At 44.6% G+C, this 26851-nt stretch overlaps 2 protein-coding genes and 1 long non-coding RNA gene across 3 annotated transcripts; 1 reads left to right on the top strand and 2 right to left on the bottom strand.

Moving 5' to 3' along the window:
- Positions 1-2728: 2728 nt before the first annotated feature.
- On the bottom strand, positions 2729-11377 carry PRPH2 (peripherin 2). Its single transcript, XM_052681559.1, has 3 exons — positions 10797-11377; positions 7902-8148; positions 2729-3238 (listed from the first exon to the last, which is right to left on the bottom strand). The coding sequence occupies exons 1-3, from the start codon at positions 11375-11377 to the stop codon at positions 3002-3004; spliced, it is 1065 nt and encodes a 354-aa protein (XP_052537519.1). The 3' UTR covers positions 2729-3001.
- Positions 11378-15247: 3870 nt separating this feature from the next.
- LOC128089226 (uncharacterized) lies at positions 15248-16825 on the top strand. Its single transcript, XR_008210459.1, has 3 exons — positions 15248-15331; positions 15867-15987; positions 16495-16825. It is a non-coding gene; the product is annotated as an uncharacterized LOC128089226 (long non-coding RNA).
- Positions 16826-19136: 2311 nt separating this feature from the next.
- Positions 19137-21866, bottom strand: TBCC (tubulin folding cofactor C). Its single transcript, XM_052700386.1, has one exon. The coding sequence runs from the start codon at positions 21849-21851 to the stop codon at positions 20823-20825; it is 1029 nt and encodes a 342-aa protein (XP_052556346.1). The 5' UTR covers positions 21852-21866; the 3' UTR covers positions 19137-20822.
- Positions 21867-26851: the final 4985 nt, after the last annotated feature.

Below are 26851 nucleotides of genomic sequence, written 5' to 3'. Positions count from 1 at the left end.
GGAAAAGGAGATGCTGAACTGGTCTGGCAAATTCTCTTTCTAGTAAAAGGAAAACAAATTAGCATTCTGTACATCCTGAGCTTGGCACAAGGCATGAGGAAGTTTTGCTTTCTCTGAGCCATTTTATAAAGGTGAAAAATTCCCTGTAAGAACACATCAAATGGGTGAGAAAATGACCATGGAAGCAAAAAGTCAGCAGTAATGCAAATTAAATAAATCTGTATTAAATTGTATGCATTTTTAAACATTTTCTTTAAAGAGGTTTTTTACTTGCAACAGAACTTTAATACCTAAACTCACATTTGCGTGCAGCAGAGGTATCTTCATCTAGAACAGCATTTGCCATGTCACAAGAAAATATATTAAAGATTGAATCAATGATATATTACATGTAATATTTTACAAAACAACCATATTACAATTCTGTAATAATCATGAGATGTTACAAAGATCTTCATTAAACAGGAGGCTTTATTTTAGACAGCATGAGCATACACACTATTGGTTCGTACTTGCACAAAACCCCAATTCCAGTATTATTCTTCATAAGCCTGCCTCTGATGGTCTCTACCCAACTTATGCAGTGACAGCATTGCTCTTGGAATTGGCTTCTCCAAGGTGGTGTTGAAGTAATAATTTGACAATTTGTCTCCCTAGCAACAAACTGAATAGAATAGAGACCACAAACAAGTCTTGTCTAAAGGAACATCCTATACCAAATTGCTAAGACAGCAGTAGATCTAGATCTCTTTGTAAAAACTGATGTCTGGCCAAAAAACCTGTGTGGATCACAGCACACTGAAGCTTCACAAGGAAAAACTGTAATCCTTGTAATGCAGCCCCTAGTCATAATGTGTTTCCTCCAAAAAGCTCTTCTCTGACAGACGGGGCTACGTCACATGCCATTTGAAGCCTTGTTCTTCTCTCATGGGCCAGCTGAGACGAACAGCTGGTTGTATGGATTTCTCACTGAGAAGAAAGCATCTGCTCTGCTCTACCCAACAATTCTGCTGTGCAGTTTCCCTCAGCAAAGCAATCAACGATAGGCTGTGGTGAATAGCAAGTTGGCTTTTAACTTGGTCCCCTCTTTCCGGTTGCTCTTGTGTGTACTTCAGAGTTGGCTTTGCTTTTTTTCTTCTTTATTGTAACTAAAGGTTAAAGCTGTCATCAGCTTTAAAAAAAAAATGAAAGGATGCCATAAATACCTGTCAAAATCAAGCCTTGTGTGCAGGTGGCCTGAAACAGTTTGGCCACTGGGACGTGGACACTGGCTTGATGCACGGACACATTCCTACCTGTCCTGTCACGGACTGGTCTGCCCATCTAGGAGGAGCTGCTTATCACTCTGAACAAAAGCCAGAGGAGCTGTGGTTCTGCAGGGATGCTGGAATGAGAGCACAAGCGACTGAGAATGAAACCCAACGAGCTGTGCAGTGATCAGGCAGCCATGAACATGGCTCGTTTGGAGAATGGCCACCAGCCAGATGGACAGGACCTGCTGAGAAAACTCCACGAGGTGCACCACAGAAGAGTAGAAGTTTTGCACAGCAGAGCAAAACCTAAGTGTGGATCTGTCTCTTAGCTGATAGTGGTGTGTGGAACAGGAAGGTGAGTGTTTGCTCTCTCTGGTTTCTTTCCCTTTAGCTGAACTTGTCTGGCAGCAGCAGGAAGACTCAAGATGATGCTCTGCTCCTTCACTGGAGGATGCATACCACAGCAAGCTTCCCATGGTTATTGCAACTTTATGTACTAAAAAAGGGGTCCTCCAGCTATGACCAATGTTCAGAGATGGGCAGCACGTGCAAAATGTGCCTTCCCTTTGACTTGTAAGGTACAATGAAGGGTACTTGGTCACTGATGAAGAAAAATAAGTGTTGTAAAGCTTGTAAGCTGGGGGCAGATTTAAACTTACATTTCTCCAGCCTCAAAGTTTGAGGCGTGATGTACTTACCAGTGAATGGAATCCATTTGCTAGGACACTGGAAAACATTCAAAGTCTTTTTTCTAAGAATCCTTTTTTTTTTTTTTTTCCATTTTTCCTTTTTTCCTTTTTTTCTTTTTTTCTTTTAATTTTAAATTTAAAAGTAGTTGGGCTTGACTGCCATGGAGAAAGCTATGAGATTATGTATTTATAAACATCCAGAATAGCCATGACTGGCACATGCTCATAGCACTGATTCCACCCACTACAAGAGGAATCTTCTAAACTTCTGCTTGTTTGAGTACAAGGTGAAGCTTAAGTCTACAGTGCGTTCATTCAGGATATACTGAATATACTGATATACAAAAAAAAAAAACCAAGAACAAAACCCATAAATCTTACCTTGGTGTTCTTTTCGTGCTTGCTCTGTTCTTTAAGTTACAATTTTTGTTTAGTACTTAAGTTCTCAGAATAACTTTTTGTTTTGTTCTATTAAGTACATCTTAAAAATACAGCAGGAAATACCATTGCTTAGCACATTAACAAAAAAAAACACATTATAGGAGAGGCTTGTCAAAACACTAAGTTATTATATACAGTTCTGGAAGTTATTCTTCCTTTGAATTTAATATATTACTCTCCAGAAAACCAAGACATTTGTCTTTCTAGGTTAACGTACATTAAGTATGATGGTAAGCCAACTTGAGAAAAAATGCTAACGTTTCAGATTCCACTTTTAATTTCAAAATAAGATGGAATGGAACGGTGTGATGCCAACAATTATTATGATTTCCTTTTAATGCTAGCAGTCCCTGGTAAGGGAACGTGTGAGTATTGAAAGTCCTAGTGGAGTCATTTTCCCCCAGAAGCAATGAATATGGTGTACTCAGTGAGTGGATAAATGCATTATCCCAAGGTGCACTATGCTGTATCCTTCCGTATATATGCATAATAATAATAAAAAATAGCATGTGTAGGAATGTGTATTCTGATGGTTGATACATAGCTTTTAAAAAGTAGGTATTCACAATCCTCAGTTTTTTCATTCCTCTTTGATCAGAGTTCACATCATTTAGAAGCTCAACTGACTGTTGTGATGGCTGGAGTCTTCCCAGCTTCTTCTCCTTCAGCCCCTTCGGCACCTGCTTCCACCTGATTGAACTTACCAATCTTTTTCAAGCTCTCCAATGCAGACTTCAGAGTGTCTTTCAGGCTGTTCTCCAGAATCCACCCTTCACTTTCACACTCAGGGTCTTCAGGATTTGTGATGCTTTCCAGAGAGGTGTGCAAAAGACGCAAGCCAACCATCACAGACATCTGCGCCATGCAATGGAGAAGAGAGGGACAGTCAGGAAAAGCTTCCTATCCCTGTTTGTGTCTTTGCTGACCTCTGCCATCAGCAGAACAGCGCTCACCCTGCTAAAGCTGCCAGTTTCCTATCACTGTTGAGAGCAATCTGATTCCAGCTGTGTGGTGCTTATGAGAAAAAGTGTGAAATATGGCTGTGAAATCTGCGAAATACAGAAAGAAAGTGCCAAAAAGAGCCAGCTTGATGGACTGGCTGAGAAAGTGGTCAGGATGCAGCAACATCCTCTAAGTAAAGATGAAGATGGAGAACACTTGCAAACTGTGTCAGGTAGCCAGTCTGGGACTCTGACCCTTTACATGGCTAATTGTAAAATTCACATCTGGCTTTTGGACTCCTTTAAAACACAGGACTGGTCAAGCCTGTGCTTCTGTGGACTATTCCTTAACCTTCTTATCCTGGTTGTGCTGGCTCTGTGTGATCAGCATCTTCAAACTCGTGGAAGACAAAAGCAACCATCAGCATTTTCAGATGTTTATGTTTTTCTGTCTTCACCCAAGGCCATAAAGGGGAAGGCTTCAGCCAAACAAACAAATTTCATCAAGTACTTCAATCTCCAAAAGCAACGTCTCATCCTGTCTAACATAGGAATGCAACCTCCTTGATTCCTTGGTCCTCAAAAAAGGTTCTCATAGATCTGAATCTGGAGACAGTCCTACTTTGTTCTGAATCTACCTAATACCACAGTGGTGTAAATCGGTTGTAGCACGCTTCTATAAAGGCCACAAGAAGTGATAAATTACATCATACTAGTTGTAGGATTTTAAGTGTCTGGAATCTTCCTTGCACTCTGAGCCCCATTTTTCCTGCTGTCAGTAATGGGATTAATAACTTTCATATCAAAGGTTGTTGCAGGTGAAGATTAATATATTAATAGGACTGGACTTCAAAGGTGGTTTCTGTGTTGTTCTCTACCTGTGCCTCCTTACTGTATGTCAGCAGTAGCTTTCTCTTGTGACTGATTTACTGAGTCCCACTACTTGGCAGTGTAATTAATCATACTCTCAGGCTTCCTGGAGAGAAATTAGTCACTAAATATGGTCTTGCTTTAAAAAAGAAACTGCTTACGTTGAAAGGACCGGCAGACCTGCCTGCAAGTGAGATTCTATGACATTTTCTCTCAGTTTAAGACTTCCTTTTCTTAAAAGTCATACTCAGAAATATTTTGAGTCCCAGGTTTAAGAGGCTTGCTAAAAGCAGTCCTAAGTTCTTCAGCTCTTGCCACCTCCCATCTGAACCTGCCTTCTCTGCTGGATGAGAAGAGGGTCCAGAAAGTTAGAAACAACTATCTGCTGAACCCTTTTCCCACATTCAGTTTTACTGAAGTAATTTATGTTGTAAATTATTTATTCTGAACCTCCAATGCAGATAGCTTTTCAATAGCCCCATCTCTTTCCATTTTTGAGCCCTGGCCAGGACACTTAAAGCAGCACACAATGCTCATTCTCAGAGAAATTATGAATGGCAGCTGGACTTCTCTGTTAATTCAGAAATGTATGTTAATGCTTCATCACACTTCAGCTTTGTAGAGATACTTTGAATTGGCCTAAGCGTATAGAAATACTTTAAGAGATGACGACAGTCTGAAGAAATGGACGGATGGGAACCTCAGCAAGTTTGAAGTTCAAGTGCAGCTTCAAGTGCAGAGTCCTGAACCTGGGAAGGAACAACCCCAGGCATCCGTACAGGCTGGCAATCTGCCTTTTGGAAAGCAGCTCTGCAGAAAATGACCTTGGAGTCCTGCTGGACACTGAGTTGAACATTGGTCAGCAATGTGTCCTTGTGGCAAGGAAAGCTAATGGTACCATGGGCTGCTTTAGCAAAGTGTTGTTAATGTGTTGATGGAAGTGATTTTTTCCCCTCTCCTCAGCACTGGTAAGGCCTTGTCTGGAGTTCTGGGTCCAGTTCTGGGCTTCCCCGTGCAGGAGAGACATGGACTGGAGAGAGTCCAGTGTAGGGCCATGAAGATGACTGAGGGACTGGAGCACCTCTCCTGTGAGGAAGGGCTGAGAGAACTGGGCCTGCTCAGCCTGAAGTGAAGGTTCAGAGGGATCTTATCCATGTGTACAAATACCTGAAGGGAGGGTGCAAAGATGGAGCCTGGCTCTTTTCACTGGTGCTCAGTGACAGGATAAGCGGCAACGGGCACAAATTGAAACATCAGGAAAAGCTATTTTAACATGAGGATGACTAAGCATGGGCACAGCCAGAGAGGCTGTGGAGTCTCAATCTTTGGAGATTTTCAGAAGCCTCCTGGGCAAGGTCATGGTAAAGCTGTTGTAGGGGGCCCTGCTTGAGCAGGAGGCTTGGAACAGATGACCTTCAGAGGTTCCTGCTAACCCCACTCAGTTTGTGAAGCTCTGAGTTGTAAATCTGTGCTTAATCACAATTCAGAAGAGAAGGGCATCGCAAAGGTAGCTCAGTTTTGCAGAGTGATGATTTGCCCTGGCTAACAGACAAACTGAGTGGGGAACCAGCTTCCCATCCTTGCTTTTGAAATGCACTCTTCAACCCCCTAGTTTCCTCTTTCTGGCTGAGGAAGTCCCTAAGATGGCTGAGCCTGCTCTGCTTGACCTTCTGCAGCCAAGCCCATCTGTTTGCCAGGTTTTAGCCTGAGGCGGCTTAGCCAGGGCACACTGTGATCTTTTTTTGTCACCCTCATGACTGACCGTCACTCCAGGGAATCCTACAGCTTTGCTAGTACAAGCAGCATGCAGATAATTATACACTTCCAGAAAATATGACAGGCTGCATTTTTTTCAAATAGAGGTCTGAATACTTCATAGTAGGTTTGTATAGAAACTTGACACCCAAGCAGCCTGCCCAGAGGTGCTCTGGCATCTCATCGTGCCAGTAACATCCATGAGGACATCTCTCTGAGATCCTGCCACACTTCCCACCCCCTGGTCCTTCTGGCCCCACTGGCAGGGTCCCTTAGGCCTGTTCTCTCTGTGTCACACCCTCGTGAGGCTGAAGCCCAACCTTTGCCAAGAGCCCTGGGTCTCTGCTGCACTGCAGCTCAGCACAGAACCATTTCCTACCCTGATTGCAATTTAAAGAAAGTGATTGTGTTCCAAGAGAGGTCTGTGCTTCCTGCTTTGCTTCCTCCCTTCAAAGTTCCTCTAAACAGCAGAGGAAGTTTGAGACCCGGATATGGCTTTGTTATTATGGAATATCAGGCAAGTCATAAATACCCAGAAGGACAATTAATAGAACCCAGGCTTGTGAGTGCAGGCGAGAGTTCCCTAAAGCTTTGCCTGGAGAGTCCTCTGATTACCTGAAAAAATCTCACCTTTTATTTCAAAAAAGATGAAGGAAAAAGCAGAGAAGATCAAATTCCTCATTATTCCACAGGTTGAAAACACTGCCAGGGTATAATTTGAAAAGTTAGAAATAAAATGCAGTATTTTTATTGCTGCTATTAACATTATCATTATCACTGCTCTCCCAGAAAGCAGCAGAGTTATATTACAGACTCCTGCTCATGGTTTTTTCACAGCATTTTTGTGCAATTCAACGCCTGAGTTTTGGATCTCTTGAATTTCATGTACAGCAGAGCTGTCCTCTCCTCAAGGACTCAGCCTTTGTGTCTGTGCTGAGACACATGCTGCAGCCTTCTCTCTGCTTTCTGACCAGAATGACGGTGCTACAGGCAGACAGCACATTTCTCAGACCTGCAGAGTGCTTGTTCTTACAACAAAACACGAAGTAACTATGTGATGGTTTTCTTATCCCTCACAGGATATTAGGAGAAGTGTTTGCTTGGAAGGCTGTAAACCAACACCTGCATCACAACGCAGTGCTTCTTTGTTCATCTGTGTTCATCTGCGTTTTGAAAAAGCCAGCCCAATCATTCGAGACAGCCGATGTCATTGGGCAGCAGCTCCCAGCACTCGTGCCTGCCCCCATGTCTCTTCCAGCTCACACAGCCTTCACATTAGCTCTGATTAAACACCTCAGTGAGAAAATTGTCTGCCTCTGAAGGGCAGAGGGATGTGTATTTCTCACATCAAATGAACAATGTTTTAACAACAAAGCTGCACTTCAGGTGATGGTGACCATGTCAGCACCAGCTTGCACACAAGCTGAGGTTCTTGATAGCAGACCAAACCAAAACTTATCTGCCTGCTTTGCCGAAATTCCATCTTGTGACCAAAAAAGTTGACAAAGCTAATGGAGAACCTTAAACCAAATGCTGATCTGAAGCTGGACACTGCACATGGCTCCAGGTTTTATTTTTATCATCACATAAAACACTTAATTCCACTTTATGCCCCACAACTTTCTGCCATCTCGCTCTGGTACACTGCTCTGAGCACCTTCTATTGCCCATTAGGGTGTGACACAGGTAGAAGTAATGCTCCTGGAGAACTGAGCTCTCACACTCCCCACCCAGTGCTCTGCATCAGGCCCAAAGCTGGTCTGCTTGTTCTCCTGGTTGTGGGGACGTTCAAGGCCCTGATGGGACTTACTATGGAGTAACCTCAGCCCTTCCTGGGCTTTCCATCTCAAGCCTGGGACCTTCTATGATTTCCTGGCCATAGAATGATGGTGGATGATTGATATATTTTAATCAAATTTTTAGGGGCGAGAATTACCATGCTGACAGATTACCTCAAAAAGCCAGACGAGGAGGACGACAGCACCCATGGAGCTCATCATGCTGCTGTAGTAGTGCAGGAGGGCCTCCCGGCAGCCACGGCCCCAGAGGTTGAGCTCCTCCGTCTGGTAGTCGTAGCTGTAGTGAGCCGAGTTGTTGGTGACCTGGTACTGGATGCAGGGCCTTGGGGAGCTGGGGTTGCAGCAGCTGAAGGGGACACCATCAACCAGGTACCGTCCATCCACATTGCTTTTGATTCGACTGCATGCAGGCAAGGGCAGAAGGAAGCATCAATACACACTTGTACATGTAAAGAAACACCAAAGCGAATGAGAAAAGGAAGTGAGGCAATGAAGATTTTCCCCAATGCTTCTTGGATGTGCAATTTCTCCACATCTCCTGTTTACTCAGCACCACTCCCCTCAGCTGGTTTTGGTCAAGGCTACACTGACTCTATATTTAACTCTTTGGTATAGACATATGTCCTCTGAGGTAGCACCTTCAAAGAACTTAAATTTTTAAGAAAAATAGAAAATTCATGAAAGGCATTCAGACAAAGAGTGATCACAGCATAGATAGGGTGGAAAGACTACTGGAAGTGACCTTGGAAAAGGACCCACAACAACTCACCATATCCAGCTAGACCACTGGTCCAGCAAATCTAGTATCTGCTTTGTGATGTAGCTCCAGGAAGGGGCTATGCATTTATTCCTGGCCACAGAAGTAGCCAGTATTGAAAACATGAAATGTACTTCAGCTATAAGGTGTTGAATTCATGAAGTCTTTGCAAGGGCTTCCCAACTGTAATTCATTTGAGACCATGGTTGCTCCCAATAAATAGCTTTTTAGTCTGGTGCCTTCTTGAGCTGTTTAGACGTGAGATGTTTAGGCTGAGAGTAGTTCCACCAAGACTACAGGAGAAAACTATAAGAGCACTGCAACTCTAATAAATATCATCTCACTAAGAAAATGGTACAGAGTGGAGAGCCCCAGTGATCTAGAAAGATGAAAAAGATCTGAGAGTCGCTTGTAGCTTTTAATATGAATTTTTTAAAGTTGTGTTGTGGAGAGAGATGATGGCAAAAGGCCAGTAAGGCAAAATGCCACTTTGCAGTCTTGACCTAAATACATTTAAACGCGAAATGCAGGTTTTATCTGCAGATGTTTGATTTGGGTCTAATTCCCACTGACGTCTGACTGCTCCACCAGCTTCAGAGAGGTTGGATCAGGCCTTCATTCTATGAATTATATGAAAATTGCTTTGCAGAGGATAGACTTCCCTGGAATCAAGGGGAACGTTGCTACTGACCTGAGAGGGGCCAGAACACCCCCACCAGGAACGTGAGCACAGATCTTGCCTCACAGTGTAGTTCAAACCCTGATTTCCCTCATTAACAACCACTTGTGGATTGATTTTTAATGCTCTATTTCCTTTTTCAGCAGCACAAAGAAACTGCCATTTCTCTCAGTCCCAAATAAGACATAATTTATTAAGGGCAGTATAACCTCATTTTCCCTCCGTGCTTTGCCCTTCCACTGCTGCTGGATTAAGATACAGCTCTCAAATCTCCGTATAATGCTGGCAAGGTGAACTTATTACACTTTTAAGAAGTTATTTATACCCATGAGCATACCATCACAGCGCAAATACTCCTTTATTAAATAGCGAATGTGTCTGTTCTAACCCTGCAGTGCAATAGGTTGTCCCTGGAGGAGTTTTCACTATATTGTCCTGGTTGAGAACTGTAAAAGTAAGCAGACCACCCAGCTTGGCAAAGCAATATGCAGAGGCACACAAATGAAATCGCATTTACACAGTCAAGCATGGATCCCATGAGGTACATAAAGCTTTTTTCAAGATTACTTCAGGCATTTTTAACATATGCAGGATATCTCAAAGGCAGAAGGCCCCTCTGTGTAACCACAAAGTGCCCCACTTAATGAGTGACATTCCCAAGGAATTCACCTCTTCATTTCAAAAGCTTGTTAGCTTTATTTTTTACGTGTGCTGATATACCTAAACTTATTTTGAGATGAATACCTCTTTTTACACTGACATTAGTGCCACTACGGTGTTTCTGCTCAACAACATGCTCTGCTTTGCAAAGAGGAAGATAGCGATATTTTCTTATCAGGTTTAAAAAATTAAGCACTAGTATACATTTTGAATGTGTTTGTATGCGAGAGAGAACATAAAATGCATCTGACTATAGAATGATAGAGTATCTCGAGTTGGAAGGGATAAGGATCATTGAGTCCAACTCCTATAAGAGATAATATGTAAAGCAGGGAATGTTAACTGATGTTAGCTATGAATTGTCTCGGAGCTGAAGCAATCAGCTTCAGTGAAGTGAGTGAATTTTAAAATGAAATTCTAAATCTAAAGGATATAAAACATATGGGTTATTACTAAAGTGTTTCTGCTTATTTCTTAAAGATTAACTACCAATATCTAAGGTGGAATTCTAAAAATGGCACTGACCGTGTCTATCTGGAAGCCTCTGAACAGGAACGTAGGTCTCACAGAAATCTCCTTTTCATACAGTGAGGTTCTGCTACTTTGCTGTTAGTTGTACACTAGATTTCGGGAATAGGCTCCACGTAAGGAGTTATAAAGATGTAAAAGATACAGAAGAATATTTTGGAAGTTTGTTTACATTGCAGCATGTAAGAGCAGGAACTGTATTTCTCTGCTTTATGTTTTACATTCTGTATAATGTTCGAGGAATTTGGCAGATGAGAAACTAACCTAGTAGAATATTTGACATCCTTATTAAAGCAAGTACAGATTAAAAAAAGCATTTTATACAAAAAATATCCAGTCAGCATCTGTTTTGGTGCATGCTTCTCCAGCATAGCATTGACCAAATAATGATACTATGCAATACAAATCCCGCTAAATCACTTACTCTTTCACTTCTTTGGAGCTGAAGTCCAGGTATCTGTTGCTGATCCACTGAATTTCAAACCAGTCTTTGAAGCCATTGTTCCCACAGCACTTGAACTCGATTTGGAGCATGTCAATTGTCTTCTTCATGAAGCATCTTCCAGGGGTGTCTGTGTCCCGGTAGAACTTCATGCTGTTCTTCAGCCCCTGAGCCAGCGTGCTCTCCAGGGAGCCCCGCATGAGAAAGCAGATCAGAGCGACCAAGAAGAGCAGTATGTTGAAGAAGAAACATAGTGCCAGGTAAGGTTTCAGCAAAGGCTTCCACTTGACAAATTTAGCAGGATCCAGAGAATCATAACAAATTTTGCCAGCAAAACCATTGAAGGCGCAGGATAATATACCCATCAATATCAAAGAATTGGGCACAAAATGGCTTTCAGAATTGTCCATCACTTCGCTTCGCTTCCGGAGCTCAATTTTGAGGAACAACCCCATGCTAAAAACAATGATTCCAGCAAACACTGAAAACCAGTTCATGAGCCATAGTCCCTGGGCTAGTTTTACCCGTTTCTTCTGGTTGAATTTGACTTTCAGCAGTGCCATCGTCGCAATATGTGAGACGCTGAAAGCTTTTGCAGCCTGAACCCTTCTTCTCCGTGTAAGTGACTCGAGAAAGAACCATTCAGGCGTTTAGAAAAGCTCCGGCCGACGCAGCCCAAAGTGAAGTGCTGCACGGTCCTTCCATCTTGAGCTCCCCACGCGCGGGTTCAAGCAAGTAGATATTCAAAGGTCCAAATTCACAGATTCACATGAGTAAGAATAATGGGCAATTAGCACCTACAACTATTTCTGGTGGTTCCTTCCAAGCAAAGGAGAGACAGTCTCAAGGTTTCAGATGATTTGATCTGGATCTGCAAGACGTCATCCTAATACCTTTAATCATTTGATCCAATTTGGAGAAATGTCTGTCAACAGATGAGTGGAAATAATCCCTCATTTTACTGTTTAGTAGATTTGGGCTTTCTTATGATAGGCTGCTTGGCAGAATGTGAAAACTCAGCGACATAAAAAGATCTTTGTTACTGGCAGAATACGGATGCTTTGAGGAAAAGGGAAGAGAGCGTGGAGATAAAAGCAGCTGCTTGAATGCATAAGTGCCGTTCCTCTGTGCGACCCCAATTTATTCATACCAACACCTTTCCAGTCCTCAGCCTCCCCTGTTTACCCCAGATGACATCCCATGGCTTATTCGTTCTGAAAGCAGCTAAGCATGTCGTTCATAGTGACCTAAAAAACTCACACCTGGCATTTTCTATTTACTTTCAGGCTCTGTACAATCTCCAGGCTTTAATGAGAGGGAAGGCGAAAGGAAAAGTTAAGAGAAACACAATAAATAACCCTATGCCCTGCTTGGAGAAGCTTTGCAGCAGGGAAAAATGGACTCAAGCAAGGAAAAACCTGGCCCTGTTAGGCTGCAAGCAGGACAGGTGGGTGAGGGTATGGGGTGCTGGGGCAGCTCCAGGGCTCGGTGAGGGCACCTACTGCCAGCACAGGGTCTGCTTGGGAGGAAGGGGAGCAGAAGAGTGCAGTGCTCCAAAACCAGTATTTGTTGTAGCCTGCTGCTACATGGGACAATGTGCATTACTCGGTTGCTGCCTTAGACCCTGGGAGGTTGCGTGAGTGGTGATGAAGAACATAAAGCTGCAGATTTTTCTGATGTTCCTCCCCATCTAGATGGGAGCGCAGATGGTAACAGGGGTTTTCTTAGAGCAGGCTGTTTGCATTGCCACTGCCCTTGCAGGCAAGGGGTGAGCGTGCCAGGGGGGTGGAGGAAGGAAAATGCCCATCGGGGCTGTTCTCTACTTGCTGTATGGTGGGAGTAGAGGGCTGTTTCTTGGGAGAGCCTGTTAAGCACTTCTGTGCAGTAAGCTGTAGCTCTGAAATAACATCTCTCCTGGCTTCTTGGCATTGGCCTCTTCTCCTGAGTGGCTAGCAATAGGACAAGAGGGAATGGCTTTAAGTTGTTCCACGGGATGTTCAGGTTGAATACTAGGAAAAGTTTCTTCTCCAAAAGAGTGATCAGACACTGGCTCAGGCTGCCCAGTAGGTGGATGGAGTCACTGTCCCTGGAGGCATTCAAGAAAAGTGGAGATGAGGTACTTAGGGCCATACTTAGGGTTTAAGGGGCAATAATGGTGGTAGGTGGATGGTCAGACTAAATGATCTTAGAAATCTTTTCCAGCCATAGTAATTCTGTCCCATACCAATGCAGTGCACGCTGCTACATTTCACTAACTTCATCAGGGCTCAGGACAAGGTACTTTGGAGGCTGCATTTATCTGACAGCCTGAAGTCAATCCTACATACATAAAACTAATTTTTCTTTCCTTTCCTGTCAGTGCTGACAAAGTAAAACTGTGGTAAGTGAAAAATAATTTTTTATCAGGTCTATGAATCACAGGGTATATGGTGAAATACATTCTGCAGTGCAATTGATAAGATGAGAAATAGCAAACTTGCCCATAGCAGCTGTAAGCCTGGTGTCACTGCAGCTTCCGAGAAGTTCTCAACATTCAGGAGCATAGATAAAGCTGAACACCTGCTACCTTAATAATTTAACACTCAGGTGCCCTCAATAAATCTGAGGTAATTCAATTTTATACACTGTGCTGTTTGCTATTAATTCAGGAGTGGTAAAATAGAACATGTAGCATATGTGCTACAGTTGGAAAGATTAGTGCAGTGGAAAAGTGATACAGGAGTGAAATGGCAAAGGGACAAACAGGGAAAGAATGATCACTAATTTCCAAAGATCAAGGCTCGAGGGGAAAAACTCCACAAGGGAGGGATCTCCAAGCAGAGATCCTTCCCCAGTGGCAGTCAGCCTTTAAATGAGGTCTAAGAGAGATGCAGCCAGGCTCCATGCTTTCCAGTCACATAGCTGAATTGCCTTCAGTTGTTCAGGCTGTGACTCAACAGTTCCCAAACAATACGCTTCAAGGTTCATTGGTATCTCCAGATTTACTGTCTTAGCCCTCTCCTTACATGAAGGCAACAGAAGGAATTGTAGTAAGCTGCTCCCAAATGGTTTATGCTTTCTGGGAGATGTTCCCAGATTAACCTGATGCTCAGGACCTCTGTGACTTCAGGTGACTCCTTTACAGTTATCTCAGGGAGTTATCAGAACAACGATTTGGAAATCTGCTGTTTATTTAGGTAGTGTCAAGAGTTCAATACCAGCTAGAAGCTCAGGGTAGTCAAAACCTCCTATTTATCAAATCATGCTTGCAAGCTTTAAAGGGGATTGGTACCAGTAAATTTTGTGCTATGGTCCCTTCAAAAAATGAAGCTAACAAATAAGAAGTAGGGAAATAACGTTTCCAGTTCATTCCAGATAGAGGTAACAAACAACATGTGAGCTTCAGCAAACTGATGAGGGCTGGATGCAGCACAGTAACATAGGAAAGGGGAAAGTGATGGGAGGGGGATCATTAAGAAGTGTTTTGTGGGGTGGGCATTACAGCAAAGAAAGCTATTTTTACCTGCTCTCTGCTCTTATTAAAAACCTTTATCTTGGTTCACACTGACCGTTAATTGGGTGAATTTCCTGCCAGGTAGTTCACCTGGAAAAATCTTGAAAATGATCCAAAGTAGACTAAAGCTAATTGCACAAGGATTTGCAAGCTAGTGGTCTCCTCATAGGCTGCATATCAGACTTGCTATTCTAGAGGGAAAAAATGTTAGAATAAAATGTTCAAATGATTATTGATCTGCTAGAAATCTCCACAAAAGTGCTCAAATTCAAAATACTGTTACAAAATTTTGATTTCTATGGGTAACAATACAATATTGGTACTTTTGCAAAAAGCTGTGCCTGTTAACATAAGCATGACTCAGAAAATTACCAGTCAATGTTGGGAGAGAGGAAAACGTAAGACAGATCATTAAATCCAGTATCTGCTATATAGATGCTGCCCAGGCTTGTTCCTACCATGCTCCTGACAAAGTCTTCATGAATAAGGCTGTTAAAAAACAAATTCCCTTTATACAGGTGCAATCTGTGTCCAAATTATGGAAGTGCTTTTAGTTGGTTTAAAAAACAAAACAAAACAAAAACCTCCTGGCTTAATCTGTTTCTTTCTGCTCTGCGATGCACAATGAGTGGCTTTCTTGTCTCTTGATTGTTGTCTTTCTTCTTTTTCCATGATGGTGTGACCACAGGAGCGAGGGCATCTGTTTCAAATATCATAGGAGGTCACTGTGGAGATAAGAAATGTATTTATGTGCTGTAGTTGGTGGTTTTGCTTGAATTTGTAACTGTGCAATGTGTGTGTATGGCAACTGTTGAGTCACGGCCCGAACCAATGATTGATCACCTGGGGAAAGGACCAGGTCAGTCCTGGGAGCACAGATGAAGGCAATTCAATTCTGTGTGACTGCAAGGGGTGGAGCCCGGCTGCAGCTCTCTTAGACCCCCATGTAAGGGCTGACTGACATCTCTTTCTGAGCATCTTTCCCTGTCAAACTTTTCCTGTGAAATCAGATCTTTGGAGACAGGTGAGTGCTTTGCCTTTGTAATGCCTTTCTATCTGTGCTAGTCCCTTTGTTATTGTATCTTTTGCTTTGACATTCCACTCTGCTGATCTTTCTGATTGTTGCAGTGTTGAAGGACAACTGCAATGGCTGTACCACGTTATGTAAATAACTGGCAGAAAAAGCCTGGTCTGTGACTTTTCCTCCTGTGCATACAAGCAACTGAGTAGCCTGCTGTATGCATGCCACATAAAGTGCCCTTGGGTCTTGAGGCTGGGAACAGAGGTGTGTGGCTGAATCCAGTGCTGTGGCTGCTGTATGCCCTGAAGGGCAATGTGATGTACCAGGTGTACTATGGATCTTCAGTACAGATTTACTAGGGACAGTTCCTGGCCCTTCACCCATCCTTTATCCACAGCGTGGGTAGTGTGTTGGGAAGCACGGTCTGTTGTTGAACCATGAGGTGCTCGTTATGAGTGTTTACTTGTATTACTGTAATGCTTAAAGCATAGGGTTGACTGCTAAAGAATGAGTCATGAATCAATATTTGTACTTGCAGAAACAGGAGGGAAATATGTGGGAAATTGGAAGAAGCTTACAAAAGACTCACAGTAGTCACTGCTGGAAAACATCTCAGCAAAACATATGGAACCTGAAATCAATCAGACAAATTGGATCAGGTTGTGAATACAAATGTTGAAATTCCACAAGCGGTACAGATTTTTTTCCTTGCAGGTGATGGAACTGGCTTTTCAGTACAGCACAGACCATAAGCTTTCTTGTATGGATCAGACAGCCCTACCCAGAAAAGAAAAAATGCCACAATTGCAAGTGGGGAGGGTCAGATGGGGAGGAGGAAGTAAGAGGGGAGAGCTGAGCACCAAGGTGATGATACCCAAGGGAAAGACAGAAATGCACTGGCTGCATGATCAGGATGGGATGTCCAGATGCACTGCTGGCCTCGCTGGAAACAGCAGCAAAGCTTTCGGTTGCTTCCCTAGGGTCAAGCTTTCTCACCATTTGTCTGTGCTATATCCCAAAATGCCAAGGAATATGAACACTCATAGGTCTGTGCAGTGCTGAAGAACTGTCTTTTAAGCTATTTTATTTAGTTCACGAACACATGAGATTTAAAAAGCTGAGCACGGTTGCTGTGGTGAACTAACACAGTAACTCTTGCTTTGCAGATGTCTGAAGGACAAGCCAACCAAACTTCTTTGCAAGATTGTTTGCTCTTGCAACTCTCTGTGGAAAATTGTTCTATGCTTCAGTGCTTTGTACTGCTCAGAAACTTTCTGCTTTTCTGCCAGTGAGCCCTCTGTTCAGGGGCAATTTACATCTAGCTTTACTGTGCTGTTTATTATCTTGATGTATTCATAACCACGGCCCCAGCAGGCATTTGTTTTTCAGCCTATAAAGCCTAGCAAAAGTAATCTTGTGTGCGTGTGGTTCTAAAGAAGTGCCTTGTTTATTCTGGTGACAATAAAACACAAACTAAAGCTACAGATCTGGAGAAAATGTTGCTCTGGTCTCACATTATGAACAGTGCAGGTGCTAAGATAAAAACGTACAAACGCAGCTTCTGTTTGCCCTGACTGCAGGCAGCAATCAGCTCTTGGTATTCCTGCTTACCTGGTGGGACAACCTCCTCTGCGTTCCATCTTCTTCCTTGTATTACGTCTTAGGCCCTGTGCCTTCCTTCTGGGCAAAGTAGCATGAAATCAGTTTGCTTTCAAAGCAGATGTGCTGCTTTTACACTCCCCATAGCAAGATTGTGAGCCTGAATTCATTGTTATCTGGTCAGCCACAAAAACAGCTCTGCACAACCCAAGGCTGAGCAGTATCTCCTCAACACAACTGCTTTTTCCCCACAGGCCTTGGGGAGATTCTTGCAAGCTCCAATAGGTAAGACATTAAGCAGTGCTGGCTCCTGGCCTAGGAGAGGCTGTCAGGCAATTTTCTTTGTGTCAGCATTGCTTACTATACTGAAGCAAGGAGCAGCGTGCCACTCTCCTTCCCTGCAAGCTGCGATTAGCAGGGACACAAAGCAGCTCTGGCTGGCCGGCACTGAGAGTCTCCTTGACCCAGGAGCACAACGACAGACTGGCACAGCTCCTGCCATCTGTTGCCCCAGCAGTGCCTGGCCCTGCCTCCGGGTACTGCAGGGGCAGGCCTCAAGAGGAAAACGCGGCAGCTGAGTCCCTTGCCATCTCACCGTTGCCCAGACAGCTCCAGGTATGTCTCCTCACACTGCTCGAATATGACCATGCATGAGCTGCTCCACCACAGAGACAAGATGGCATAGAATTCCTGACTTGGTAAAACCAGGCACTTTCACTGAGTGCATTTCATCACTAATATACTGAAGGTATCATCAGTCCTCTGGAGTAAACCAGCCAGACTAACCTGAAAATTACAGGAAGTGATTTTTGTGATGGCTTTTGGCAGTTGAGGCAAAAGGTGAACACAACCAAGCTACAAGCACTGTAGATTCAGCTCTTACTCATTCAGTGTTTAGTATTTGCTCAGTAAGTAGTTCCAGTGAAAGTCTAGATAACCCCACTCTCTAGACCTTGCCAAAGTATCCCCCAGATACTATTTTCAAAATGTTACGCTAAAGTCCATCATTGCTAAAAGAAATTGTTTCCAACATAGAAAGAAGAAATTGGTTTACTGACAGACTAAATATTTTAAAGAGGATTACTACACATGTAACTATTCTATGAATATTTTCCTGTGTACTACTTTCATGCTTTTAAATACTTTTTACATATCCGTACATCTGAGTTACCACATCCCACTAGATTTTACTGGAAGATGGATTTCTTATCAAGTGATGAACTGCACTTTTGGGACCTTAGCAGTGGCTGTTCTCTCACTTGCCCTGTGTTTAATTGTCCTCTTCTACCTACAGATGTCTTTGGAATGCTGGCCACCACGCTGGTCAGTGAACAGGGGTTCTGCACTGCTGCTGCCAGGAGTAAGGCCGCCTTCTGGGACAGCAGTGGTGTCCTGCTGGTGCCTGTGATGTCCTCTTCCTGAAGTAATTTTAAGTCACTCCCTATGTAGTGATGCCCAGTTATTTGTTTCTTCCACTAAAAGATTTCCAAAAGTTGTTATGTCAGCACTCACACAGCCTGTGAATATGCCAACAAAACTTTTCTAGCACTTGTGTTCACGTAAAGTGTTACTGTTAACACACTCTGCTTTTCAAAGTTTGTTATATTCCTCTGAAAATTATTCTGTTAAGAATTCTATCTTCTAAAAAGGGCACAGAGATGTTTATCTACCTGGGTGCATATTTTATGGTACACAGAACCATGAACATATATTAAAAACTTGGCTGACCGAATATCCTCATGCCTGAAATTGGATTTGCTCATCTCATGTCATGCCAGAGACCAAGATCCAGTTAGCAAATTTGTATTACTGAAGTAATGATAAACATGTAAGGGAAAGTAACGGCCAGAAGCAATTTGCTGTAAAGTTACATTGCTGAAGGACATAGAGTAATTCTGATTTGACAGAAGCACTTTGCAAAGAAATACATGTGAACTGAGATCTCAATCGCTGACCTTTGGAAAGGGTCACTGGGAAGCACTTCTCAACAGAAACTGACGTCAGCATGTAGTGTTTCTAACTTACACCACTTATTCACACAAAGCTGTGAGGTGATTCCCAGCAGCCAGCACAGGTATGCAGTGAGCTGGCAGTCTCACAGCCTGCTGGGAAGCAACCATGTGGTGCTGCCCACAGTTCTATGTGTCACTGTCCAGCACCATAGAGAGGAAACAGAAATGCTTATAGCCTTTGGCTAGCAGAACAAAGGTGTTTGTGTGGGCTTTTGCTTTATTTTTATAACAGGCCAAACATCTTGCTATCATGACCCAAGAATGGGTCTGTCATTACCAGCATATGTGGGGAAGCAATATTATCTAATCAGGCTCTGTACATCCATGTGTTGAAATTAAGATATATCGGAGTTGCATCTAATCATCTCCCTTTAGCAGCTATTAAAACCAGCATATGTTAAAGCAACAGTATAGGTGTTCCCTCTGAATGATTTTATGATGCTGTCAATGCACGTTGAAGAAACAACTCAAAACAAGTAACTGAAATGCAAAATCCAGTTCATTCAAAAAAAAGTGTACATGAACAGAAGTAAACAACGGTGAAGTTGTGAAAATAAAAAACAAAAAACACCCTTTTTTAATTCCCTTTTAAATTAAATGTACTGAAAAAACAGGCTAAGTTTCTCTGTTGCTCCAAAAACAGTTAAGAACTCAAAATACTCCTCATAGCACTGACATGACTTTGATGGATTAATCAGTATTAGAGGCACATACAGTGATAGGGCAGCATAAATATTAGGCAGAGTTCTTAAATACAACTTTTGAGCTGCTGTTTAGGCAAGGTAATATTTCCTTCGTACTGTTAAGAGGTCGTTATAAAAAGAAACCTCCATCATAATGCAGTTTTTTTTCTGGTATTGAACAAGAGTGAATAAATGGGACTTGAGAGGTAACTGTGCACCAAGGGCCTTTATGCAGGTTGTTATTCTGGAGCCCAAATACTGTGCTTTGTTATCACTTTTTATGAAGTCCCTCTGTCAGCACTGCACACGATAGGCAATGGCAGTGCTGTGAGCTATGATCACAGCAAAGCTCACTGGCTGCCAGCAGAAAAACCAACCACTGGGACATGTCTGAACACTGCTGCCCTGAAACTTGCCATGTCTGTCAGCAAACAATGGGTGTACCTCTCAGGCCATACAAATCTAATCTTATTCAGGTTCCTGCTGTTTACAGAAGCAGCTTCCTCTAGCATATTTTGAGACTGCTGTTGTTCAGTATTTATCTACCTTCTAGAGATAGATTTCAATCATTAATACAGTAGAAGAACATTACATTTTCATTAACCTTTTTTTCCTTGAAATAGAAGTCTGACTAACAGTTGTCACCCACACAGCAGAACCTGGGTCCCAGACGCACTGCGGCCCAGGATTCACCTGACATACAGTACCCATGTACAAACTCCCTCTCTTTAAACCTCTGTTTGCTGCTTCACTGAATATCTCCCTCCCCCATATCCGTAACAGCAGTCTGCAATTGCTTCACCACAGAAATGGGACAGATTTGGCATTCCCTCTTTTCAGTTGACTACAGCTTGCACTAGCAGGGAGCTCGGATTCTGCCTGGCTAAGTGACAGCAGCACAGCAGCTCCAATCAAGGACTGCTGCCACGTGAATACCGGTGCCCCCAGCCCCATTTTAATTAAAGAAATTCAGCAATGAGTTAATGCAGCAGTTGGCCGACCCCACAGCGATACATACAGATTACAGCAGCAAGTTTAGTGACAGTAAACTACATCCGAGTGAAATTTTTCAAGGAGAGCAACCAGCCACAGGCTGTAACTCCCCACTGAAGCACCACCAGCAATCATTTTACGGCCCGTAGGGATGAAGCCCCCCCGCCCGCGGATCAGCGCGTTGCCGGCAGGCTCCATCGCTCGCGGTCAGTCCCAGCAGCTGACGCGCTCTTGCTCGGGGATGAGGCTCCAGTTGGGTGAGGGCCTGTCGCTCGCCAGCCAGTCAAAGTCATCCACCAGGTTCCAGTTGTTTCTGTTTCTATCCAGCCCGGACGACTCGAAGTCCGCCTCGATGCCCGGGTAGCTCCACGCGTAGGGAGCGAAGGACACCTCGCTGCAGTCCTCGATGACGGCCCTGCTGGTCACCTGCACGTAGAAGCGGCTGCCGCGGGTGCGATGCGTGCGGAGCTGCTGGCAGGCCACCACCAGCTGGCATTCGCTGCAGCCATCCACCAGCACGGAGGTGGAGACGGGCCCGCACAGCACGGTGCAGCCGCGACACTCGCGCATCCGCAGCGTGTTGGGGTTGCCGCGAAGCCGCACCCGGCAGCCGCGCAGCTCCTCCAGCACCACGTCGCGCTGCAGCAGCTCCTCCGGGCCCAGCTCCAGCTCCCGATCCTCGGCGCGGCTGAAGCCGCACAGCGGAGGCCCGCCCGGCTCCCCCTCGGCGCTGCCCGGGGCCGGCGGCTCGGCCGACTCCTCGGGCTCGGCGGGGCGCGGCTCGGCGCCCGAGGCCGCCTCTTTTTTCAGGCTGCGGAAGGCGAACTTCTTCTTGGGCTGCAGCTGTTGCCGCCGGGCCGCCAGGTCGGCCTGCAGCCGGGACACGGCTTCCTGGCTCTGCCGTACCTCGTAGGGAGCCAGGAAGCGCACGCTCTCGGTCAACAGCTTCTGCAGCCCCTGCAGCCGCGCCGCCGCCTCCTCGGGCCGCCCCGCCGCCAGCAGCGCCTCCACCGCCTCTCGCTCCCGGCCGAAGGCGGCGGCGAAGAACTCGCTGCCCTCCTCCGGCACCGCCTGCGCCTCCTTCAGCTCCCGCTGCCGCGCCACGCCGCGCTGCCGCTCCGCCTCCCGCCGCTGCAGCCGCTCGGGCAGCACCGCGGCCGCGGTGCCGCCGGCCTCGGGCCCCAGGGCGGCCACGAAGGCAGCCGGCGCCCTCCGCTCCTCGCCCGCCGCCTCCATCTTGCGCTCCGTCCCGCCCGCGGCGCGGCGGCCGGCGGGAGGGGCGGGGCCTGCGCGGGTTTAAAGGGGCGGCGCCGCGCAGCGGGATGGGGTGAGTGCCGGCGCCAGGCGCCGTGGGGTGCGGCCTCGGCTTCCCAAACGGGCGGCGGGTGCCGCCGCCCGCTCTCCTCCAGCCGCCGTGCGCGCAGCAGTGCCCGCTCCTCCCCTCTGCCGGCCGCGCGCTCGGCCCCTCGGGCCGCTCGAAGCCTTTCTCGCAGGCGGTCGGAGCCGCGGGGGAGGGGCGGGAGGAGGGAGGACCGCTTTGGGCCGGAGCGCCTTCTGGAGGGACCCGGGCTCGGGGCGCGGGCCTGCGTGGGGCTTCGTGCCATGGCTTCGAGATGCCGCGGTTGCGCCGCTTTGTACGCTTCCCCGCGGCCTTCCTTCCCGCAGCGGACTGGCCGCGGATGCGCTGGCGGCACGGCGGATGCGCTGCAGAGCGGCTGCCGCGCTCCGGCCGTGGTGTGCGCGCTGCGCTTTGTTCCAGGAGGGCGCTCGGGTGTGAGGGACTGCGAGAGCGGCGCCCGTGGGTCGCTGTGTCCTTGCGGTGCAGCTGTGCGAGAGGTACGCAGACACCTCTATGGGGATGTGGCAGTGGCCAGGAGGGCCGTGTGCGCGTGTGTGAATTCTGTGAGAGCTGCCTTAGGTAGATGTGCAGTGAGGACTACTGGCAGCGCATCTGGCTTCGGCGCGCAGCGGTGACCGTGCTCGTTCTGATGCGCTCCTCGAGAGCGGCTCTGTCCCTGCTTCAGGGAAGGGTAATTTCTACAAAGAAAGTGAACACCAAGCACGTGCACGCACATGAATGTAAGTGCAACCCCGCTCCAGGACTACGGCTATCATATGCGTTCCTCTTGCATTCCAAAATTGCCAACGGTTAATCAACATGCAACCTGAACTATCCGTTCATACTAAAGCATAACAAACCCAGAGTAGATATTCCAACTGTGCTGTTAGAACCTACGCTAAAATACAGAATGTTTTTTTTTTTTTTTTCCTTTTTTTTTTTCTTTTGCTGCAATGAGAAATCAAGGGATGCCAATCTATGGCCCTGGAGCATATCCAGAGAAGGGCAACAAAGCTGTGAAGGATCTGGAACACAAGTTTTATGGAGGGTGGATGCAGGAATTAGGTGTGTTCAGTCTGGAAAAGTGGAGGCTCAGGGCAGATCTTATTGCTCTCTACAACTGCCTGAAAGCAGGCGGTGGCAAGGTGGGAGTCGACCTTTTCTCCCAGGTAACTAATAGGCTGAGAGGAAATGGTCTCAAGTCGCTTCAGGGGAGGTTCAGTTTGGGCTTTAGGAAGCATTTCTTCTCAGAAATAGCAGCGAGGCCCTAGAACAGACTGCCTAGGGAGGCGGTGAAGTCACTGTCCCTGGAGTGCTTGAGAAAGGTGGAGCTGTGGCACTGAGAGATGTGGTCAGTAGGCATGGTGGGGGTGGGCTGGTGGATGGACCAGATGATCTTAGTGGTCTTCCCCAAACCTAATGGTTCTGTGATTATCTGGTAGCAGCAGCACTTTGGATCAGGTTGGTGGAGCCTGCAAGGTGTTTTGTATTGCTCTGTTGGAATGGATGCATAATGAACCAGAGATGGTGTATTCCATTGGAATGTGGGTGGGTAACATCATGTTTAATGCATTATAGCACCTGACTGTCTCAGTGCTGCAAAAATAATGCATCCAGAATTTTGCTTCTGAAGAATGAGGTTTTAAATCTTAAAAATAAAAAGCTCCTATGTTGTAGAAAAGGAGAATGCTCAGTCGTGAAAACGAGAAGGAAATCTTGTAGCATTCTCACGTGATTTGTTTCTACCAGTGTATTTAGATAATACAGTGATAAAGTCTTCAGTGTTTTTGCTAATAGTCAGATCTACTGCTGCAGTACCTGCAGTCATGTCAATGTGCAACTGATTCACTGTAAGAAGGAAATAATCCATCTTCCTGTCTTGTTTTGTAAGAAAGGTGTGTAAGTTTCATAACAGGCCTTCTTGCTCCCACCAGTGTAGGTAATACCAGTAGGAGCAGTGATGTAATTTCGTATCCCATATGCAAGGCTACTCACAGGAATGTGGCTCTCTGTTTTTTTTTCAGTATGTGCAAACACTACTGTTATTCTTAAACAGATGCGACCAGATGGATGACCTGCAGTGCTTTATGTTTGAAAAGATTACAAGCAAATGCTAGTACAGGCCCTCCAAAAAAAAAAAAGAAAAGAAAAAGTCTATATGCTGTGCTACAGTGATTATTTTTTATTATATTCAAGCACTCAGAAAGTTAGGTATGCTAAACTGATTATTTTTGTCTCAAGGTGATTGAAGTTTTAAATTAACAAGGCCCAAATACACTTGTGAATAGGAGCTTCTGGGAGAGACTGGAGTCTTTTCACATTGCTAACACATACAAATAATAGGTTTTGGGTTACAAGTACAATAACCACAGATACAAAGAGGTGGAGTTTACGGCCATAATGAAAAATTAAAAAGGGAGTAATAAAATTATTCCAACCATCTTATCTTGATACTCCAAAATTACTTTCCACATTTACAATTTGAGCTTTTGGTATAATTGATATTGATATGTATATATATGTATTTGTGGTAATGCAAAGACTGATAATTTTCTTCCTGACTTTGCTGGAAGTAATGATGTTTCAAGGCTGTTTAATGTGCTTCAATATAATCCACAGAAAACAGAAGACTTAAAATTTCCCATGCTGTAACCACCTGAATAAAGTACCTGCCTTATAGCTGCCTGTTGGTAAGCTGCATCAAGCAGTTTAGCTGCTAGAGACTTTTGGATAAAAGTTAGGTACGCAGTTCTGCCTACATTATAATCCATTCTTTTAATTTTTTTCTTGACGTTCCTTAGTTTTTCTTTGCTTTGAAAGTAGATAATACTCAGTTCAGTAATATCTTTTCCTGTTGCTTGCACTATATACTGTTATTTGTCTTAGGTGAAGTTGCAGGTTGCACGTGCTTACATGGATGTAGTGCTGTGGATCTCCAGAAAATGATCTATAGGACTCATGCTTCACAGCTTAAATCTGTATCACATGGTTATTGCCCTCCGAGGCTACCTGCCTGGAAAAATATTGTACTGATTGAAACTAATTCATACTGATTTATACTGACTCAACAGAATTAACTCATGGTTTCCTTGAAATGAGGCATACTGCATAGATAGAGTGAAGATTCAAGATCCTGTCTCATTTGAGCATTATTTTAATAAGAGAGGTAAATAAACACAAGAGCAACAGGAGCAACTGAGTGTCTGTTAAGAATACATGCAAGGGATTCTTAATCTTGAGGTTCCTGAGCTTGTGAAAGTTAACAACTTCATAGCTGTGGTCTTGAGATGTAGGTTTGCACCTTCTCAGAGGAAGGAAGCAAACACAGCAATTCCTTATCATCATTACATACCTCCAACACGGACACTTTTATTTCAAAGGGTTTAATACATGTACACTGCACCATAAAACGCAGAAGGTGCTGCTTCATCTGTTAGCTGTGTTTTTAAGAAAGGCAGCCTCTGTCTCTGGCAAGGAGTTCTTATCTGATAGATGCAATCTGTGAATGCCTGTTAGATTGAGCTTCTCCAGAAGAGATTAGCAGGTGAATGTAATTATTTCTGGCTGCAAAGTAGGTGCTTCGGTGACTTGCTCAACCATAGTATGCTACTGCCAGTTTTAGTAAGATCTTTTCTAACTCTTCGGGCACTGTCATCAGACATTAAAGAAAGATGTAAGCTATATTATGATTCATTTAAGATAGTGTTGACTGTACATTTTTCATGGTGGGTTGGGGCTTCAGTAAAAGGGGCTGTCAAGCTTCTGTAGTGTTTGTGTTCTCTTGAAAAAAATCACAAAGTCCTTTATCGTGGCTGGTACACTGATTGCTTTTAAAAAAGCTTTTATTTGGACTAAAATGATATTCTTTAAATATTTGGCCGTATGGAAAAGCAAGACAATGTAAAATATGTGTATTTTTTAAATCGCTAATTAGAGAGTTAGAACAACAACTATAAAACTCGGTGCATCTTAATTGCAGTGAGTAATGCGAAAGCTTTGAAGCATAATCCTTGGGAACATGTAAGATACTAATTATATTCTGACTAGTCAAGGTGCACTTGTTTTGAAACAAGTCTGAGCTGGTCGCTTCAGAGAACCTGGCGTTCCCAGTGCCAGAGGTGGAGAAACAAATTCATTTCTACAGAAATGAGTTATCCTCCTACAGCCAAGATGGACTTCAAAGCGTAACACATTATGACAAGAGACACTGAAAGATTAATGAAGCAAGGCCCAAGTACACTTAACGCAGAAGCTCGAGAAGTGTACTTAGGTTTAGTCTAAGCCTAGCGTCTAATTGGTATTTAGGACCCCAACTTGCTAACTGACCTAAGTTAAATTCTGAAGACCCAAGTATGTAAATCACAGATGCTGTCTCATTTTGTCCAGAAGAATCAGAATGATACAAAGATACTGTGAGAAACAGTACTGAAGGCTTAGCTGAAATTCAAAGACATTACATCCACTGGCTTCCCTGGTCAACAAAGCGGGTAAGTTTGTAACTAAAGGAGATTAATTTCATTAAATAGGCCCCTCCCTTGTGTACTTGTGTTGACCATGACTGCATTGTCTTTCAGACGTTTTTTAGTAATTCCTGGAATAACCTTTTCCATGATTTTGCCGGGCACTGAAGTGAGACTGATAGGCCTGTAATTACCAAGATCTTCTTTCTTGCTCTTGAAATCTGGGACAATGTTTGCCAGCTTCTGATCAACTTGGGCCTCCCCAGATTCCCAAAACCACTAAAAAGTAATTGAGAAAGGTCCTGCAATGACACCAGCCAGTTCTTAGAGTACTATGGGATGAATCCCTTTGCACCCCATATATACACACAGCCAGAGTAGCAAATCCTGCACAAGTTCAGGGCTGGCTGGGAGTTTATCATTACTGCAGTCTCAGT

This window comes from Tympanuchus pallidicinctus, unplaced genomic scaffold (genome assembly GCF_026119805.1).
Source record: "Tympanuchus pallidicinctus isolate F22 unplaced genomic scaffold, pur_lepc_1.0 scaffold1, whole genome shotgun sequence".
NCBI lineage: Eukaryota > Metazoa > Chordata > Aves > Galliformes > Phasianidae > Tympanuchus > Tympanuchus pallidicinctus.
The sequence above is the reverse complement of the archived record's forward strand: the minus strand, read 5'-3'. Positions and strand labels throughout refer to the sequence as shown.